This window comes from Corticium candelabrum, chromosome 20 (genome assembly GCF_963422355.1).
Source record: "Corticium candelabrum chromosome 20, ooCorCand1.1, whole genome shotgun sequence".
Classification (NCBI taxonomy): domain Eukaryota; kingdom Metazoa; phylum Porifera; class Homoscleromorpha; order Homosclerophorida; family Plakinidae; genus Corticium; species Corticium candelabrum.
In genome coordinates this window covers 4,534,465-4,554,986 of record NC_085104.1, presented here as the reverse complement: position 1 = coordinate 4,554,986, position 20,522 = coordinate 4,534,465, and the positions used below count along the sequence as shown (strand labels likewise).

Sequence of the window (20,522 nt, the reverse complement as noted above, 5' to 3'; positions counted from 1 at the left end):
TAGTAGAGCGCATTGTTTAGACCAGACGACGCGACCCGCAGCTGTCAAGCGTCTATGAAGCATCGACAGCACGAGCGCCTCACAATCAGAGGATTTAGCGACTGCAACCTTAACATCACCAGAGGGGGGCGGTAACAGTAGCTGTGATGAAAACCTCAAGGGCATGACCACATCCGTGCAATCATCCACAGCTTGCAGGCTTGGAGTGCGTTCCGCAAGCGGACGTTTGAAACTTAGGCAGTAGACCACACCAGACGGCTCTACTGCGCCGTAATCAGATCATGCGCTCTGTTACAGTGCTTAATAAACATCGCGAACGCTCTACTTTTAGCAAGCCTTAGGTCCAGTCTGCATGTACATGTATCATTACGAAGCGTATTCATACATCATTAGCTAGAGGGCTACAATATATTCCGCATACACATTGCTCTAGCTTTTAGCATGTCTATACAGTACACGTACAGTATGCTACGGACCTTGACTGTGAATGCAGTTTGCTTTCCTACAAGCGGAATCTCACAAAAAGGAAAAACAAGAGATTGACCTCTGCGTACTCCTCGCGCGCGCGTTAAGAGGGGCTGTGCAAGAGTGGACCCGCCCTACAGTGAAATTGTGACATGGGGGCTACCCTACGTGCCAAATAATGGACGACTGGCAATTTTTACGGTTTCTTCGCTTACAGGTAGCTACTATCTAGGTGTAGCGCAATTCCTACCGCCCATAGGGCGGGTGAGGGCTAGTGGATATATTAATTTCTGATGAGAGAAACCATACTGATAAGACCAGAATCACATTATTAACACACTTGCTACACCACAGCCAGAAACCTACTACAATGACTAGAAGAACATGGCTCCAAATCCTCCCATTTCACTCTGTTCTTTCACAAAAATTTCGAAATACTGGTAAATAATGGTAACTGCCAAAAGAATTCCAGTACCAGAGCCAATAGCACCTACACAAATCAAACCATACCATAGTTAGTAGTCTTCATTCACAAAAATATACTGCAGCTACTGATTTACCCAAAAAGTCAGCAAGGACGGAGAGTGCACCAATGCAGAGCCCACCAAAGGCAGCAGCAGTTGGAATGTACCTGCACCATACTATAATAACAAATCACCCTACAATTATTGACAGCTTAACAAACCTATTCAGCTCCTTGATCATGCTTGTTTCTCTGTGGCCCCTCATTACCATCTGCTGTTCCTTCAATTGTTTAGCCACCTACAGCAACCACATCATAACTACACATGCGCCACACACCCAGTAACTGTCCATGTACGTCTTTTGCTGAAGATCCAGACACATCAATCCACGTCTTCGAGAAGAAAGCACAGGATCCAAGCATAAACATGATGTAGATAACAGCATGAATAGGATCTTCTATCACACGAGACACAGTCTCAGGAGGAGACATGTAGTAGCACAATCCTCCTACAGGATAAGATCTGGCAGGTCCACCCCCTCCAACCTCCTGGAAAAGAAAGACTTGAACAACTGCATACTACTTGACTCAAACAAACGTAACACCTGCCAAACTCCTAACAGGCTGACAAGAAAAAATCCACTAAACTTAGCTGACAACATTTGAGAGATAACATACAAGTTAGACACTAGAGCACTCTAAAAGACAAACAGTTTCAATCCCTTTTCTTGGTGACAAAAAAAGGCTAAATCACTTGAAGAATAATAGGAATGTTTGATGTGTAGAAAAGCTTGATGGGGTAAGTGCTGGTTTGACCACGATAACGAGAAGACTTGATGGGAAGGTCAACCCTAAATCCCTAACAATTCAATACAGAAAAACAATGCATGATATCCAATCCAATTATGTAATACACAACTGGGATAACTTACCTGAAAGTAGATGACAACTGAGAAGACAAGTACTGTTGCAAAAAGACTCATCAGATTGGGCAGATTTTGGCGATAAAACGCTTCTCGTAAGGCACGAACTTTGTCACCACGGGTAGCCAGCAAATGGAAGAGAGCAATAACAGCTCCTTCAAACTCAGTCCCTACAAAATGATAAATTTAGTAAAGTCCCTAGTCACCATAAAAGGCTTGGTAACACTTACCACGTCCTGTGTTAATAGTAGCAGGGCTGAAAGCCTTCCATACTATTGTCTCACAAATGTTGGTGGCAATGAATAGAGATATCCTTCAAAAGCAGAAGACAAATGCCCATCACATGCTTGGATGCAAACACCCACAGACCCACACACACGCACGCATGCACGCACGCACGCACACACACAACCTGGAATTCTGCCAATACCCACTATGGGCTTCAGCATCACAAAAGTTTCTGTCAGGAAGTGCGGTCATTGGCTTGTAACACGTCTCACTGCATGATACCAGGTCTCATTGCATGGTATCAACCCACCTGATCTTTCAACCATGCTGAGGGCATTTTACATTATGCAACTTGCTTGTCAGAAACAACTTTGTGGACGAGAGACGTTCATCCGTTCTATATAGTGACCAAGCCACCGTAATCTTTGATGTTGAAATTCAACGTTCAATTGGTTCTTCGTTGGCAGATTTCAAGTTGATGGTATTTCTTATCTTGTTCAGTTTTGTACACCCAAGATAGATCTAATACAGTGCATATGCAGTCTTTGAATATCTACTTGAGTGACTGCCCAAGTCTCACAACCATATCATAAACTGGCATCACTAGTGACCTAAAGGCTCGCAGTTTGTGTTCTTGCTAAATACCCGGTTGGCGAAAACTCTACGTGTCCAAGAACATGTCCTGCTAGCCTTCTGAATACGTCCAACAACCTCCGCAATCCCCAGACTTAGTCACAATGCTGTCCAAATAGAAACATTCAGGAACATTCTCCTGAACACGACCAGCTATCGAGATGTTTCCCTCTTTAGCACCAATGCTCAGTGTTGATCCTCATACCCCATTTCATACATGCATCATGGAAAGCATTCACCATCTGTTGCAACTCACAACTTGATGTATCTATTAGAGCTAAATCATCAGCATACATGGAAGCTTTGATCTTATGTGTGACATCAGGTTTTACTTGATAATTCACAAATAGACCACCATCTGTTCTGTAAGCAATCTCAATGCCAGACCCTTAACCTTGTCCAGAGTCTCACTCATAATTCTGTCCATAAACAAAACTGAACAAGATTGGAGACAACACACACACCCTTGACGGACACCTGTGGTTACTTCAAACCTTGACAAGATTTCCCCCTATTTCGTACAACACAACGTGTACCATCGTGCAGGTCAACAATCAATCTAACCACTTCATCTTCATAGAACCTTAATAGTTTCAATTAGCCAGTTGACAAGTTCAGGTGGTCCAGATTTGAGACTCTGCCGTTAGTCCGTCCTGACCAGTTGCCTCACCATTCTTCAACTTTCTAATGGCCTCTATAATTTCTTCATCATTGAGTGGAGTGCCAGGAAAAGAACAAGGAGAAACCCCAGTGTCACACACACACACACACACACACACACACACACACACACACACACACACACACACACACACACACACACACACACACACACACAGAGCAAATGGTAAACATCAGGAGTTGCCATTTCAAGCTACACTTCAGCTTTACAGCTGGACTGTTGTGCACTGCTCACGAGAACTGTAGGACTGCACTAGCAATCTGCTGGAGCCAAGCCAGGTACTCGCAGGAGCAAGGGCTTGTGATGCCAACTGACATTTTGGGCACCTTATGTGCTAAAGGGGCCCTCAGCTGCTGATGGTCAAGTCACAGCTAATGGCCACTACCATCCTCAGTCAAAGGAAGACGAGGTACTTGTTTATACTCCGAGTCAAGAAAGATAATTATGTGTGAGTTCCTTGTCTATGGGAATTATGCCTGAACACATCCTGAACTTATGACCTCAAAGTCCCAGATGTACGCATTCTCCAAATGTGGCTCTCTAATGGTTAAGCTATAGATGCCATAAGCGCGTGCGTGCGTGTGATTTATCCAAAAGTAAAAACTGCCAGAAATCCAAAATCAAACATGATTCTCTGTATTGGTCCCCAAATTTGAAGCTAATTTGCATAAAACATCAGACACCTTGGTCTGAGTTGTCTATGCTGACACATCTCCACAGACAGTAGCTTGGCCAAAACCGTTCGCAGAAGCAAGAAAGAGGCTGCCTAACAGGTTTCAAAGAAAACGAACAAAGATCAGTTGCGCATCTAACCTCATATGCCAACACATGTGCAAACCTTGTCCAAAACTTGCTTTTTCTCACCCTCTGGAATCATAGAAGTGTGTAAACACATCACGATCCTGTGTGCTGCTGTGTACTTGACGTGCAGCAAACAACAATAAAAAACTGGGGCCTTTGAAAGAAGCGCGGCAGGAACAGGCACACATGTTACACTAGAAGATTAGAAGACAAGGCTGTAACGTGATTGGTTACCAAGAATCACAGTCACGAATTTAGCCTCGGATACCAACGCATGGCCAAGCCTCGTCAAAACTCGCTTTTTCTTGCCTCTAGAGTCTTTGCAAGTACCAGGAAGTCTATATAGCTTATATTTTTCATTTCTAATCTTTTGATGCCAATTACCACTCTGATGCCTAAATCTTTAGATATCGCAATTCGCATGTGGACGACAACAATGACAACAGAAACAATTATTACTTTACCCCTTTGCACATGCGCATGAGGTAATAAACATAATATACATTGACATTACCCTGATCCAAGCCCATAGCCCTTCTGTAGTAACTCATCAAGAAGTAGGACAATCAGTCCAGCACAAAACAGCTGAAAGACAACAAGCAAATTACATTGTACTCTAACATGCAGACAAACAGACAGAAAGACAGACTGTTGGTTCATTCATAAGAGAGCCTTTTAATATCAATTTGGTGTGTATTTGTGCAAACTTACTTGCAGGTTTCATGGTCAGGTAGACAGATGCACTCATGCTCACACACACACACACACACACACACACACACACACACACTACCGCAAAATCTTGCTGCACATGTGCACCCTGAGACTTAATAATCCCCAGAAAAGCCATCCACATTGAATCCCAACATTAGTATTGAATCCCAACATTAATATTGAATCCCAACATTAATATCGAATCCCAACATTAATATTGAATCCCAACATTAAAAAGGATACATACGTAAGAAGGGCATAATGCATAACAGTTTTTGCCAAGCACTGCCAACTGAATTTACTGATGGTATTGCACTTAATACGATTAAAGTGACTGTCTACTATCTACTATCTACTTAATGCATTAGCTTGCATAAGTGCATTCCATGTTGTTAAGACTTGAGTGACTCACCCAGACTAGCGGCATACTCGCCTCAGAATGCACAAGTTGACCAACACACTGGTGCTAGTGAATTTCTACTCAAGTCTTACATGATATGACAGATGCAAAACAGTGTCATCGTATAGCAAAGGCCTGGGTACTGGTGTTAGTATAACATGCTACACAGCTGACAACATCTTGTAAGTCTTATGTATAAACACAGTGAGGGCCCTCAATTCTTAGAGGTTCAGCAATAACTATTCAGTGACTGCCACTGTATGAAACCACTACTTTCTTTCTCACTTAAAAACTGCTATCCATTATTAGCACCCTTCCCATCCTAAAGAACAATTTGCCATATGAGCCTATGTTTATTGCTCGTCATATGACTTGTAAATCCTAGTAATACATGGTAAATTTGTTGATCTACTAGCGCTGTATGGTGATTTCAACACAATCTTTCAAAAAAAAGCTAGCATCCATGCAACTGGTGTCCAATCAAAGCAATAATTTGCTTACTCATAGTTAGGGTTTAGAATAAATCCACAACATTGTGCCTTGTAGAGATGGGCCATAGTTTGTAAGCATCTACATGGTAATATGCTTATGTATGCATGCGTGTGTCCTGTTGTCCAGGTGAGAGGGGAACAGCATCACAGAAAAAGCGTGACAGAACACGTGTGTCCTGCCATTAGCTATGAAACTTCTTGGGGCTACATAATACAGTAGTGCATTTTTCTGGTTTTGTTAGAAGACTATCAAATACGCTTGCTACATGAGCAACCAGAGCATGTGTCCTTGCATGGATGTTGCATCATTCTACTCATGACTATCGAGTCATTCTAGGGTTAGTTAGAAACGTTTGCTGCTCTCTGATATAGTCAAGCCCGCTTACATCAATAAGAACACCACCATATATACAAGTATAAAAATATTTTGAAAACTGAGAAAGATGTAGAGTTGCCGTACGAAAAAGAATAGAAACAAGACCATGTAGGGTGTCTGAGACATCTTTCATGATTACACTCTTGTTAGAAAATGGTGCAATGTAAGGATGATGTATTGCTCAGTTTGTATGATTTTAATCATGAAAAATGTCACAGCACACTCTACATGGTCTTGTTTCTATTCTTTTTCGTATGGCAACCCTGCATCTTTCTCATTTTTCAAAATGTTTTTACACTTGTAAGTTGTTTGCATTCCTTTTACGAGCAGATATGTGCTGCACTCTTCGTTGTGGTGCAACAAATGCCACCACTTTGCTGATAATGATGTAGGTGAGCAGATGTGCAGTATGCAATTGGTGAGGTGCACATTGAGGGTAGAAATCAGTCTTGATGCAGAATACACTGTATATGTACATTAGATTCGATGTAAATGCAATCAATAGAGAGAAATGCTAGCGCTAGAAGAGCGGCTTTAATCGGCAAGAAGTCTCCGATTACTGGAAGTGTTGCGAAGGGTGACGACAACGTACAGTCTACACGGGACTGATGTGGGCGTAGGTCGAATGAAGTGGAATGCGTAGCATTTGCATCATTGAGAATTCTACGCGGGGTCAGTGCCTGACACAAGAAGAACGACATACAGATAAAGAAAAACTTAATTTGATTAAATGATCCAAACAGTACATTTATGGACAGTCAGTCCTCCCTTGCTTCAAAAGCAGAAAAGGCACCACACACACACACACACACACACACACACACACACACACACACACACACACACACACACACACACACACACACACACACACACAGAATGAAAATGGTAAGAAGCTGCCGTTAAACGGTAATGCCCCCAGCCAGATGGATGGGTTCCTGTGCACTAAGCAGGAACTGTGAGCCGTGCTAAACGATCTCCTGGAGCCTGGCCAGGTGCTCGCAAGAGCACCGACTGCAACGCCAGCTGTGGTGTGGGCACCCGAAGTCCCACCTGGATCCCAGTGGCTGATGGACTTTGTCGCAGTCGGAGGCCTTTGCCACCCCAGTCAAAGACCAGGTACTCATTTATACTCTTGAGTCAAGAGAGGCAATTGCGTGTAAGTTTGTTGCTCAAGGGAATTATGCCATAGCTCGACATCACTGTGACTTGAACCTATAACCCTGCAAGGTCCCAGATGTAATCACTCCATAATGATGACTCTCTACCCAACTGAGCTATCGCACCACACACACACACACACACACACACACACACACACACACACACACAGCACGTCAGTGGTTAAATCATAAACATGTCACAAAATACCAATATAACAAAGATACTACTTACCTGAATGACAATGAGCAAACAGATTCCATAACCCAAACTGCTAGGATCTCCATACATTCCCGTCATGACATAAACAACAGACTGTCCCAAGGTAATAACCATACCAAACACTAAATGACAAAACCAAAGCACAATCAACAAGTTTTGATTACAGGCTACAGCTCTATTCACCCACAGCAAAGCTACAAAGTAATAAACATTCAATTAAATTCCTAGTTATAATGAATGAATGTGCGGAAGTGTGGAGAGTCGTCGATTCGGCCGTGCCCGCGTTACTGTAAGCTAGTGCTTCCGTGCCTCAGGCAAAAATGAGAATTTATTGCTGAGTACATACAAATTATGTTTATTAATTGTTTTAATGAGTCTCCACAGTTTCCCATTTTCTCACCATTTCAAAAATGATAGCATTAGAAATTAAAATACTATGACAAAACCAGAATAATTCAACTCAGTCCCAACACCCAAGCAACCAAATAAGATCAGACTGTCAAGTTTCTCTCATAAAGCAGAAAGCTCCAGATTCAAACAATCATCCCCTTCAAACTGAAAGGTGCAGAGATCCTGTCAATATGCCAAACCAACCAAAACAAGTAAAGGTTATCACATGGTCACAAGGGTGATATCAAATTTATCAGAGTTGATACCCAAGGTCACTAGCATCAGTGCCAGATTTCTTTTTGCACGTGAGTTTTGGGGAGGGCGAGTGAGAGGGCAGAAAGAAAAAAGCAGTCAGAGGACCATGCTATTGTAATTGAGTTCGGAAGTAGACGTAATGACTTACTTAGTCATTACTTTAAACAGGTCTCACAGTTATTAGCAATAACAAGCTACTTACAATGATTTGAGAACAAGCGTGTAATTACAACGTTTCACGATTCTAAGGCATCTATGACGGCCAGTCTGCTTCCATCTAGAAAGTCTCACGCCGTATTCTTCAGACAAGTGTAGAATTAATGCACGTGTAATGTTTTGCAAATTCATCACACCTAGAATATCTGTATCTTCGGACAAGCGTACAATTTGTGGCAGTAAGTTCAAGTCAGGGCGTGATAAACACAGCTTGTCTAGAGTATCAAGCAGGAACTGTACTTGAACTTTCATAGAGCAACAGCTACTGGTTGCGCTATTGCAGAAGAGGTACGTCCTTCTGCATTTTTCGATTCCCATGCAGACGATTCCGATTCACCAACAAAGGCAGCTGCAAACCCTTAGCACTGTAGGATCGATATCCACGAAGTATTGCCAGAAATCATTGGCTGCTGCTATCGGCCACAGATATGCGGAAGAACATGAATGATGGGCGACCTTTGAAAGCCTGTTGGAAAGCGCGCAAAGACGTCCGTCTAGCTAAGGACAAGGAAGCGAAGAGAAAATATGCGTGACTTCAAATTCTAGCTGCACGCCACTAGGCAAACCACGGACATGGCAGTAATGCATGCTTGGCTTCATCGTCAGGCATTGCTTGAAAGTCATCCATACCAGACAACATCGAACGGTCAGTCTGCAGCACTGATTGGCATCATTGGTACAAGAGCTCCCACACTAACCTAACAAGCTGTAAATGCAATCACTTTGCTCATTAGCCCTGCAGCTGCACACACAATAATGTCATCCTGCTGTGTTCTTATTAGCATTCTCATCACCGATTGGCTGTCTTTCTCAGTGGGGGATTTTGATTGGTGCGGTTGCAATTGAGCAAAGAACGGCCCTCCTCTTCCAAGCTAGATTGATCGGCATAGTCCTCAGACCGTTTTCTCCCCGCCCTCTCAACCACTCACCCTGTCACTTCACGTGCAAAAGCGATCTGGCACCGAGGCTAAGGGTCACCTAAGTAAATACGCGAGGAATGACTTATATCCCGTTACTATGGAACTTCAAAAGAACAGGCGGAATGATAACCAATTATCACTCCAATGTCATTCATTGCCCAAGGGGTGATATCATGTATCACTCCCGTCCTCCTGGACATTGTGTAGTCTCGCTAGCCAGGTTGAACCTCACACAAATGTTGCTTATGTCTGTTAAGCCAGTCTGCAAAGAAATGACCACCACATGTGCTACCAGGAATTCTGCCATTGACATGGACGAGCAAGCAAAATAAAAGGAAACTTTATTGTAGCCTCAAGTCAACATATATGAAAAACTTTCAAAATCCAAGATCAGAGAATAATTTTTTGGCAGTAACTTGTGCAATGCATCTTTCAAGTTGATTAGCAACCGTAAAAGTTGATTAGCAATATCACAAGTTCTATTTATAGCAGTACACATTTTAGATAGTAAGCGCCACCACTGATACAATTAGGCTCTGCAAGCCGCATCCTTGCCCTCTTTAAGCACAGTTGAAATGTTGATCACATAAATTTGAAAACAAGAGAACACCCAGCCACTCGAGAGAGAAAGAGGAAGTACACAACGATAGTCATACGGTCAAAAAGTCTTCAAAGAGCAGTGAGAACTAACTAATGAAGCAACTGCAAGGCTCTGGTGCATGCACAGCTATACAGTCACTCACACTGTCATTCATGTCACGCGTGCTGTCATACATGCAGCCAGCCAGTCAGGTAACAACATCAGGGCTCATGTAAGTACAACACGATAGCCTTGAGCCTGTTGGCGTAAAAAGCGTGGATGCAGGGTTCAAACACAAGCCCAAGCGTAGATGACGGTATAATGCACAAGCCACACAAGTCGTTGAATGTATCCCGTTTTGTGCAACACACCTGGAAAGTGAATAGCAGGTGATGAAATTTGGCATGCAAACTGCAATTCGAATCCAGATAAATTATTCCCTGAAGATGTCAATACTAACAATGCACAAAAGCTGTTTGGTGTGGATGATAGTGCTAACCCCAACTGCTTTCTGTGTTAATTAAATGACTCATGCAGTAAAGCATAGATAGATGAAAGAATCACAACACCAGACACTCTTCACCTCGTCCACATTGGAATTATGCTGTTTACCAGAAGTTGAAACACCACAACAACAACTCTAGATCTGACCTGCTATTTGCAGTAAAGATGTAACCGAAAAATTAAAACTGTTGCCTGGCATGGATACAATAAAACTATGAATTGGTAACATAAAACAATTCTGATTTTTCCAAAGCAGTTATCCCTTAATTTAATTGGCACTAAATAGCCAAGTAGTGTGTGTGTGTGTGTGTGTGTGTGTGTGTGTGTGTGTGTGTGTGGTGTGTGTGTAAAGACCTCAATGATCTGAAGATTCCAGAAAGCTGTTTGTATGACTTAGCAAATAAGTCAAGATCTGCCTGGAAAGACCATTACCATGCCTGCCTGGAGTCTAGTCAAGTGTCATTTGGCAATGCTGATTTACAAACTGTTGTCTGCCCTGAATGTCTCAGAGGTTTCAGATGCATTAGTGACTTGAAGAGACACAAATGTATTGCTGAAAGAAAAAAACCTATACATGAGCAAAAAGGAGCCACTGAATGCCAGACATGTAAGAAGTACTTTCGAAGATAAAGGAGGCTATGCCGTACACAAATGCATCAAAATGCATGGGAAAACTGTTTGTGACTTTGTCTTACTCCCCACTGAAGGAGTAGCATGTCCGCTTAGACGGAAGCAATACAGGAGGAAGAGGAGGAGGAGGAGGAGGAGATGTGTCAACGTGCATGCATGCGTGAGTGTGTGTGTGTGTGTGTGTGTGTGTGTGTGTGTGTGTGTGTGTGTGTGTGTGTGTGTGTGTGTGTGTGTGTGTGTGTGTATCACAGACACTACCCTAAAGCTAAACCCTAATTGTCTCATTAAAGTCCAAAATTGTTTCACTATTATGCTATTGCTATAAAGGCCTCACGTTTTTGTGCTCCATTGAAAAGAGCCTTCTCTTTTGGAGTGTCACCCACTTCAATCAACTTAGCTCCCTGCAGCAACTGCATAATAAGACTTGATGTCACAATTGGTGATATTCCAAGCTCCATCAAAGTTCCTAATATTCATATGCATATTTCCAGAGTCTCATTGCATATTACCAGTACAGTACCAATACCTCGATTCGAAGCCATGATGACACGCATCCAATAAAAAGGATCAGCAGAGTCAGATGACATTATCCCAAACAATGGAATCTAAACACAACAGTACATTAACAACCACATTTGAGTGACTAAATGTCTCTCTGTTACACAAACCCTCTAGAATACTATTACACAACAATACACAATTTACTGGCTGACTGTCCAGATTTGTTGGAAATGTTCGAAAACAGCAGTGTTCATAACATGCTTGCTGTGGAATCAATATGCTGAAATTGATCTGAGCTATCAATGGCCCAAGCTTTCTCTCTTACTCTCTGTATATAGACTATGATTAGTTACTCACAGTTTTATGACACCAGTAGATTTTTCTGAACAATCTCCTCATTCAACATGCCGTACGTTATACAAGGCTGGTTTTCTAAAATTAGAGGTCAAGACAACACGACAATGGTGTTTTCAAAAGACAACAGTTGTAGCCGTAAGACGAGCCTGACATGCGCACTCGTTCTGCGTATCGTGCGTATTTGTGTTACATCCTGTTGTTTCCATTCTTGCACCGAACATACTCGTTGTCGCAACTTGCGTACACTCTACAGGCAATAAACATGTTTTCCCACACTAACATGCAAACAATAACTTGTAGCGCACGCACAGTAGGAGCTACTGTACTTCGGTGCTACACGCATGCCACGTGGTCATGTCTCCAAAGAGGCCCGGCCAAATCAATTGTACCAACAAATACGCCTCATGTCTAAATTACGACTTTCGCATCTAAGCAGGTAAAAAAGAAGCTACAAAAACAAGATCTCTAAGAGTAACATGCCAGACACAAGCGTCAAACACCAAGGACACCGCGAACTTTCTTACCTGACAACAAACAAGAAAGATGAAAAGAGTAATAGCTGTCCATAGCACCTTCTCTCTAAACTGAATCTAAAAAGAACGACGAGAGAATTTGCATTGCAAGTAACCTAGCTAAACTGTAAGTAACGACGGCGAGCAAGCACGAATTCACCTTTCGTTCGGGCTTGGCAACTTCGGGAATGATCGATATAAACGGTTTCAGCCACTCTAGAATTTTAACTGCACAGAAGAACAGTGACTCACATAGCATGTTCACACAAACTTGTCTATTCTATGCGCCATCTACATACCACCCATCTTTCCAACTTGTTCGACAAACTACAGCGTATTAAATTCACAAATATCTCCTCAAAAAGCAAGCAAGGAGAACAAAGCAGACAGACCTGTGACGTACGTCTAACTGTAACCACACGTGGGCAACTCTGACGTAGTAGACCTTCGAAATCCCAAGGTCAGGTCGCGCATATTTTTTGTCTTTGGTGACGTCAGAGCTAGCCAGGTAAGATGCATGTAGACACACATAGGCTACAATCATTTTACAAACATACATATTATGATAATGTCGTCTCTTGTCAACAAGAGCTGCAATAATAAACTATGGAGTATGATAAAGACTATGCAAGCAAATTCATTTCGGTGTTTTTGCAAACATATCTATACACTGCAATCAAAGTATAAAGAAATAGAATCTGATAAACAATCATCCTTGGCAGAAAGCTTGCAAGCTGAGAAAGCTGCTACTGATTATGATATTGATCATTTTCTAGCAATGCAAGATACATGTCCAAAATGGCACGATCTTCGTGGACATACTTGTCAACTCTTTCAATTCCTTTAGGATCTAAATCAACAACAGCAACTGCATAGTCAAAGGTCAGTTCCCTAACATTCACAAACAAATCAAACACATCGTCAATCTACAAAACAAGCCGTTCAACCTGCAAGCATTTGCGATTGTCTGTCTTGGCTTTATAGATATCATAATAGAACAGTCCTTGGCTGTAGCTGCAACCAAATAATGTCGGACTTTCTGCAATGCATACTCCACACTCCCATCATCTTAAAGAAACATAATCGACAGGTACAGTGGTAACAAGTTTAATTAATGTACTTACCAGAGGATGCCAGTGCAGCATTTTGATCAACATGTGACACCGGTACGTCTATTCCCCATCTTTTCCTGTATACGTTGATGCCTCAGATTATGGCATATGTAACTAGCAAGCTACAAACTGCATGCATGTTTCACAGTGACCTGTCATCAGGACATCCTTTCAAGTGATCTAATAGCCGACGATAATATGGCAAGATTCCATGTGATCCAAGATCATCCCACCGCTGAATGTTCAAAACAGCATCTAATATCTTACAAGGTCTCGTTCCTAGTGACACAGAATGTCAATAAAATCTTGGTTGCTACTTGTGCCATCAGTATATTCTATTTTCACAAAATAATACATTAATCAACAATTCTACCAACTTTTTGTAGTCTAGCTGTTACCCTGCCACAAGTGACTTAGTGGTCAGTCAAGAGACCATTCAAAGTTAGAACATCAGATGTAATTGCAAAACTTCCCTCACACTGATAACTACCTTGTCTACATACGTAGTCACATGCTGATGACCACATACCTAGCTGCATCAGATCCACTGTTAGCATATACAGTATACATTGGAATACATCCATCACTGGGACACCTCACAAGATTTACTCAAAACACTAACCCTATGTCTTCCAGTACAAAGCACTCATGTATATATTTTAGTTATGCGACTGCAACTATCCTAGCAGTGAATACTCAGATAACACAGTTGGCCAACAGCATGATTGTTCGAACCAAATTAAAGAATAAGGGTTTGCCTCAAAAGATGAAAGCCTATTTAAATAAAGGAGCAAAATCAGTAGCTACTTCATGTACAGCAACTGTTGCTCTGACTTGGCGACGGAGCAGCCCAAAGTATTATACCAAGTGTTGTTCCAGGAATACTACGCCATTGCACTATGGATTGGTCCGAATAACCCGCACATCCTGGATGCAGAAGTCCCTAGTCAAACAGTTGCCATTTGAAATAGGTTTAGTTTATGAACTCGTTTAAGCTAAACAAGTTTAGCTAGCGGAAACAAGGTCTAAGAACTGCAAATACTACATAATTCAAAGATGTCTTCAAATTTTATAATCCACAAAATGTTCCAAGTTTTTGCTTACCCACCTTTCCATTTCACTACCCTAAAATTGTAAATCTCACCTTGTTATTGTTTGCTTTGATTTCACCCTCTATTACATCATCTTTTCGTAAACAGATTGCCTTGCTTATGTAACTTGTGATCATCTACACTATTATTGCTGTTACATGAATACTTTTGTGCAAACCTATATCATGACAAGAAAAACAGACCCAGTACTACAACTAGAAAAGAACAAAATTGCCAAGAAAATGGTTCATGATAATCTAAGTTGACCAATTTTTGTCAAGATGAAAATCTTAGCCTCCAATGAACAGACCCGAATCTTCACCAAGTACTACTTTCGCCAATGATTTTCCTACAATACATTTGATGCATTGGGGCACATTTGAGGAAGATGGGACACAGATTCTAGACAGTGAGATGCATCCTATTATGTCCATTCTTGTCTAATATGAAAAAGCACTAAACTGCTAAACCCTCAATGCTAGCTGACAGTCTATTTTGCACAAGTTCTAAAAGCTGCTCCAGTTGTACCATATTACACCAGTTGTACCATATTACACCAGTTAACCTACATGGTTTAGTTGCATAGTTCCTTGGTCTTATAAGATAATTGGATAATGACCGTCGCTCTACCCATTGTATACAGAAATAGTAAGTCTTTGATATGAAAAAGTTTTATCCTTCAGTTTTCTTTGTAAGAAATGCTTAGATAGAACCTAATAGCCTAAATAAATAATAAGTAAAGCAGAGCTAGACGTGCTGTTGACTGGCTCTTCAATTTCACACTTTCAAACGCCTCGTTTCCATATGCCTGTCTGAGAAAGATAGATGATCATACTACAGTGATGACAGACAAAACAGATTGACTACATGAATGCAAACCAAAACAGCAACACAAATCCCAGATGCTGACAGTGGGAACTGTACAGTGTATTGCTGAATATTTAAAATTTTGTGAGCTGATAGGTTAGGGTCAGCACATCACGTTTGGGGGCAGAGCTGAATATGCAGAATAGATGAAGATGCATATTTGAAAGGGATTAGGAAAATACCCGTTTCACCAACAAAATAGAAAAAAATTCTCATTTGCTGTCATGAAGAAGATGTAGGGTGGCCATGCAAGACTGTAACAAACGACATGGAAATGATAACATTTGTCTTGGCTAGCTATTCTAAGAAACACATTTTTTTGTTCTGCTATTTGGAGACACCCTCGTGCAGTTTAAAAATTCACATATTAACAATAATCTGCCTGCCTACCATAATTGCCAAGCATAGTGAGGCTTGGGGTCATACAACAGAAAGGGGCGTGGTCCTATATGGCTATCTATCAAGAACTTGATATATATGTCCGACTACAGATCGGTATAGGAATGATTTGTGCAAGTGACCAAATGGCGACAAAAAGCCTGATAAAGTTCTGTCGCCCCATCCTTTTGTATTGTAGCTAGGTATTGTGTGTACTTGACAACTGAGAAACACCTTCAGAAGCTGACTGCTAACCAGTATGCCACCTACAGTCAACTACTCACACGTCCCGCAGTACAGTATGATCAATCCCCTTACTATGCTGTGCTGTATCTAATACTGTAGATAGTCAATGTTTGCCGATATCAATTTATATGTCAACAAGTATACCATACCACTCATTACAACGGAATGGAGTGCATACTTATACTGTACATTTAATTGTCTTGATCATGGTCGCAAAGCGACAACTACCTACCAGGCTTAGATACGTAATGTAAATTACAAGAAAGTTTACTTCCATGACAGGGTTTCAACAAATTGTTTACGTATTGTCCAGCAGGTAGCCTAAAGCGCGGCGTTTCATTAGATGATCAGAAAACTCCATTGTGACGTGTTACTCACCAACGCGAGGTGCCACCTGCGAATACTGTACAACTAGTTATTATAATAGAAGCACCCCTCTTACTGACGCGCAGTCTAGAGTTGCAATTAATTTAGGGTCTAATTAGAGCGCCTTTTGGAAACAATACTATTTTAGAGGTCCTTAGCTAATTAGAATCATTGCAAAACAATTACTGTACAACCGCATATTTCTGTGATCATAATATTTCTGCGAATTATACAAAAAAAACACAACGAACAAAAAAATCGCAGATATTTAGGCCTATTCTCGGAGTCCCAGGAAGCCACTGTTCCAACACATGTACATATGTGTACCAGTAACTGTCTTCCTGGTTGAAGAAATTTAATTCGCAGTAAATCGCAGTAATTTAAGACCGCAAAAATAACCCGTTATACGGTAACAATAGGTCTTGATTGATTGCCTACATGGCGCTTCACTGCTGTATCCTGTAACATTTTCTAGATGGTAATTGAAGAACAGGAAGATACGCAGAGCACAGTTTAGGGTGCACTTAACATGTTTTCCTTTTTAGCAGTGTAGTATGTTACATTCTACAATGAGCCCTATGACTCTAATTATCTAAGCACCCCTTTAGCGAAGCGACTTGTGAAGTCATAATTATTTTTTACACTCTAATTGGAGAACCATTTAGATTGATAATTATTATTTAGAGGCACTACAATTAGAATAATTATGGTATGTAAATTTTTGTGGGTATACATCTGCCTATTAGTAAGTTCGCATTTTTAATTAAGCTGACTTTACTTGGATCAGTGTTGATACCATTGGCAATAACGATTTCTGGTCTCTCAGCAGTAGCACTTCTCGAACATACTGGTTGCTTTTCTAACTGTTCTCTTTCACATTGAGGTGCAGTTAGAATTCTTGCAAGTAAATCAACAAGGCTCTCTTTTACTGGTCCACACATATATGGCCTAAAATGCTTCGTCAACCGATCCAACTGATCTTGAAGAGAAGACTCCTATATATAATAACCAAACCTCATTAGTCAGAAACAATATGCAAGCAGCAGAGAAGAGAATGTATACCCCAATATCGCCAGTATAAACTACTACACCATTCTAGACATCACACAAACAGTAGCTGTTGTAGTACACCAAAAGTGAAGCATTACTGACCTTGAAAACTTTCAGGTTATTCTGTGGAGTTTTCAAAAGACCATGCAATGCAATCTTGACCCTTCGCAAGTTTCTAGTAGCAGCATATGACTGAAAATAGCGCTGTGACATTCTTTAATAAATGTCAATATACCCAGAAAACAAGTCCAAAGGACAATATGCGCTAGGTAACTCCCACTTGCCATTCTTCACCTGCATATCAGACAACAATGTTGCATACTGTACACTCTACCAAACCAATCCAAGAAGGTCACCTTCAGTATCTGAAACATACAAAACTTACAGCTGGGTTTCTTTCTTGAAGTTGATGAGAGATGCAAAAACCCACATTTTGGCTAGTAAAACACATGGTAGCGTGTTGTCAAGCTAATATGCATGAATTATCCCAATCTTGATTATGCCTGATTTTTACTAAAGATAGTAGCTTATGCTTCAATAGCAAATGAAAAGCATAACTATGTGTAGTACCTTTCCTGTATTAAGTACAAGTCTTAGCACACGTACAGTAAGTCAAATGCCAATGTATCCTTTACTGTATGTGATTAGCCTTGTCCCCAGGCGTTCGCCTCGCTCCTCCATGCAGCACTCACGCGTCACATGACTAGGCTGACATCATAGTACACTCGTCGAACAGCCGCACGGAGGAGCAAGGCAAACCCCTGGGGATGAGGCTAGTGTGTGATACCATTCTCAATCTAAAACTCCCTTACGTATAATTCTACATTACACAATCAAGAGGGTTGAGCTGCATGTATAGTTGCTAGTGAGAAATACAAGCAAAGACTGATGTTAAAATATGACAGTTGTTAAGTGCCAATATTAAGATTCATAAAGTCATAGATAAGCCTAGTTATAAATCATGGCATGGTAGATGTGTGTGTGTGTGTGTGTGTGTGTGTGTGTGTGTGTGTGTGTGTGTGTGTGTGTGTGATGTGTGTGTGTTGTGTGTGTGTGTGTGTGTGTGTGTGTGTGTGTGTGTGTGTGTGTGTGTGTGTGTGTGTGTGTGTGTGTGTGTGTGTGTGTGTCAACACAAATGTGTCCAAAAAGTTATTTCAACTGACTTTTAATGACACCAAGTTATGACAGTTGTGTGACTGAGCGAGTATGTTACTCAGCAGTATTTGCAATTTAATGTACATGGCACCAGAGGCAATTGACAAACTGCCAAACAGATCTGAAAAATGTTCAAGAAAGAGTTTTTACCAGAACAGTGTACTTCAGGTTTGTGATTGCCACGTCTCCTGGAAAAAACGAACTTATCAATCTGCAACTGCCTACACAATATCAATTGCTCTCGTGGCTTACAACATTCATAGGAGAACCCAACATTGCATAACCATGAGGCACTTTTATGCCCCATATGTGATAATTTCGTTTCTTTGACAATTACATACCATTTTAGTTTAGGGACTTGGTGGTCACGGGAAAACGACTATCACTTTGTAACGATTTTAGATAAATTTTACAAGTACTGCTCTTTTTAAATCAAAAATAGCATAGAGACCAGTAGTTGTATTAATAAATACTGTCAACTTACTATCACTTACTAAATTTAGATATAACAAATTACCTTAATCTCCACGCAAAAAGTTGGAATGTCCTCGTCCATTGCCATCTGATACCCATCTGCTAATTGTTTGTGCACAAATGGCACACTTATCTCGTACACCTTTCTTGTGTCAGGGACAGGCAGTTTAGCATCAGTACTTGGCAGAAAACAAACGTCCGGCATCAAAATAGCTTCTCCAAGATCACAGTCAACCGTTTTACAACATCGTTTGCCTATTCACAAATTGCCACACCCACATATGTAAACTCACGTATTTCAACCTAGTTACTTGGTCTGTGTACAGCAACTTTCTTGCTGATGTCTTCGACAAATTGCTGAGGTAGCTGAACTATCCGCTGCTGCAGCACAAACTCCGATCCCAACAAAGGCTTCATCACGGACTCAACATATGACAATTGTTCTGCTGTGCTGCCATGCAGGGCGTAGGAACCGTGAGCCTTCAGTGAGTTAACACTTCAAAACAAAACCAAAGCTACTATTTGAAATAACTAATTGACCAACCTCCATCTTGGCCTCGACGCTGACGAACTTCTTGCGTAAACGCAGCACAATTGGAGGCTGAAATTATCAGAATCAAGCAAAGTTAGCAAACCAAAAGTCTGTTATACAAATACCTCCTTTGTACGGAATAGGACAAGACTGACGTGCCCTTCCCCACGATACTGCCATTGAGAAGCTAAGAACATCAGCGACAACAGAAACTGTGCATCGTCTACTCAGACATTGATATTAAAGATTACATGACACGTCCCGTATACATTTCCACATACGGGATATGGTTACGTAATGTTAGATTCCCGTATAAGAGTCGTCACCCAAGAAAGCGATTGATTTCGCGTTAGCAGTTGTAGACAGATGTAAGTTCTGTTGTTACCCGAGGCCCGGATATCTGGGCTAAGGGTGTAGTAGTCGTCTGACGTGCGACCGGCTGGAGGACCGACCGTATCTATACAGATGCAAATGAAGCTATTCCGACCTGTAGACGAGAAGTGGTGTCATTACCGACCAATAGACGAACGTGATGTCATCTTAAGGCTCCACCTCTCTTTGTTTGGTAGCTGCTAGCGAGAATTCGGCCATCGGTCTTCCATTCTGTACATGATGTCTAGTCTCTCTAGCAAGGGTGTAGCAGGTAGAAGTGAATAGAGAAGCACTGGTGTACATGCACACCACATGCTAAGACATGTGTAGGTGTACGTAAGGCAGTTGGGGATCAGAAGGCACGAACTTCACGCCGTTGAAAATCCCCTCACGTGGTGGTTACGCCTACCGGATTTACACAGCTATCACCGTCTAACCGCAATCATTTAGACTCA

General features: G+C 41.4%; 2 protein-coding genes across 4 annotated transcripts; both read right to left on the bottom strand.

Annotated features, from left to right (window-relative positions):
* Positions 1-771: 771 nt before the first annotated feature.
* LOC134195956 (protein transport protein Sec61 subunit alpha) lies at positions 772-12,851 on the bottom strand. The gene is made up of 15 exons (XM_062665042.1): positions 12,724-12,851; positions 12,585-12,652; positions 12,437-12,502; positions 11,581-11,659; positions 11,389-11,520; positions 7,572-7,681; positions 4,710-4,780; positions 2,082-2,164; positions 1,861-2,021; positions 1,683-1,787; positions 1,534-1,626; positions 1,286-1,477; positions 1,151-1,227; positions 1,026-1,096; positions 772-955 (listed from the first exon to the last, which is right to left on the bottom strand). The coding sequence occupies exons 1-15, from the start codon at positions 12,728-12,730 to the stop codon at positions 840-842; spliced, it is 1,431 nt and encodes a 476-aa protein (XP_062521026.1). The 5' UTR covers positions 12,731-12,851; the 3' UTR covers positions 772-839.
* A 116-nt stretch (positions 12,852-12,967) lies between these two features.
* On the bottom strand, positions 12,968-20,114 carry LOC134195641 (inositol-pentakisphosphate 2-kinase-like). Of its 3 annotated transcripts, XM_062664702.1 has the most exons (14): positions 19,977-20,114; positions 19,821-19,918; positions 19,708-19,764; positions 19,475-19,643; positions 19,207-19,418; positions 17,891-17,971; positions 17,770-17,828; positions 17,637-17,709; positions 17,547-17,579; positions 17,263-17,479; positions 13,689-13,815; positions 13,549-13,613; positions 13,372-13,492; positions 12,968-13,315 (listed from the first exon to the last, which is right to left on the bottom strand). In XM_062664702.1, the coding sequence occupies exons 2-14, from the start codon at positions 19,890-19,892 to the stop codon at positions 13,171-13,173; spliced, it is 1,431 nt and encodes a 476-aa protein (XP_062520686.1). In that variant the 5' UTR covers positions 19,893-19,918; positions 19,977-20,114; the 3' UTR covers positions 12,968-13,170. The 3 variants fall into 3 exon arrangements, with proteins under 3 accessions (XP_062520686.1, XP_062520687.1, XP_062520685.1); XM_062664703.1 differs by lacking the exon at positions 19,977-20,114 and having other exon boundaries at positions 12,968-13,274; positions 19,821-19,942; XM_062664701.1 differs by lacking the exon at positions 19,977-20,114 and having other exon boundaries at positions 19,821-19,938.
* Between the last annotated feature and the right edge of the window lie 408 nt (positions 20,115-20,522).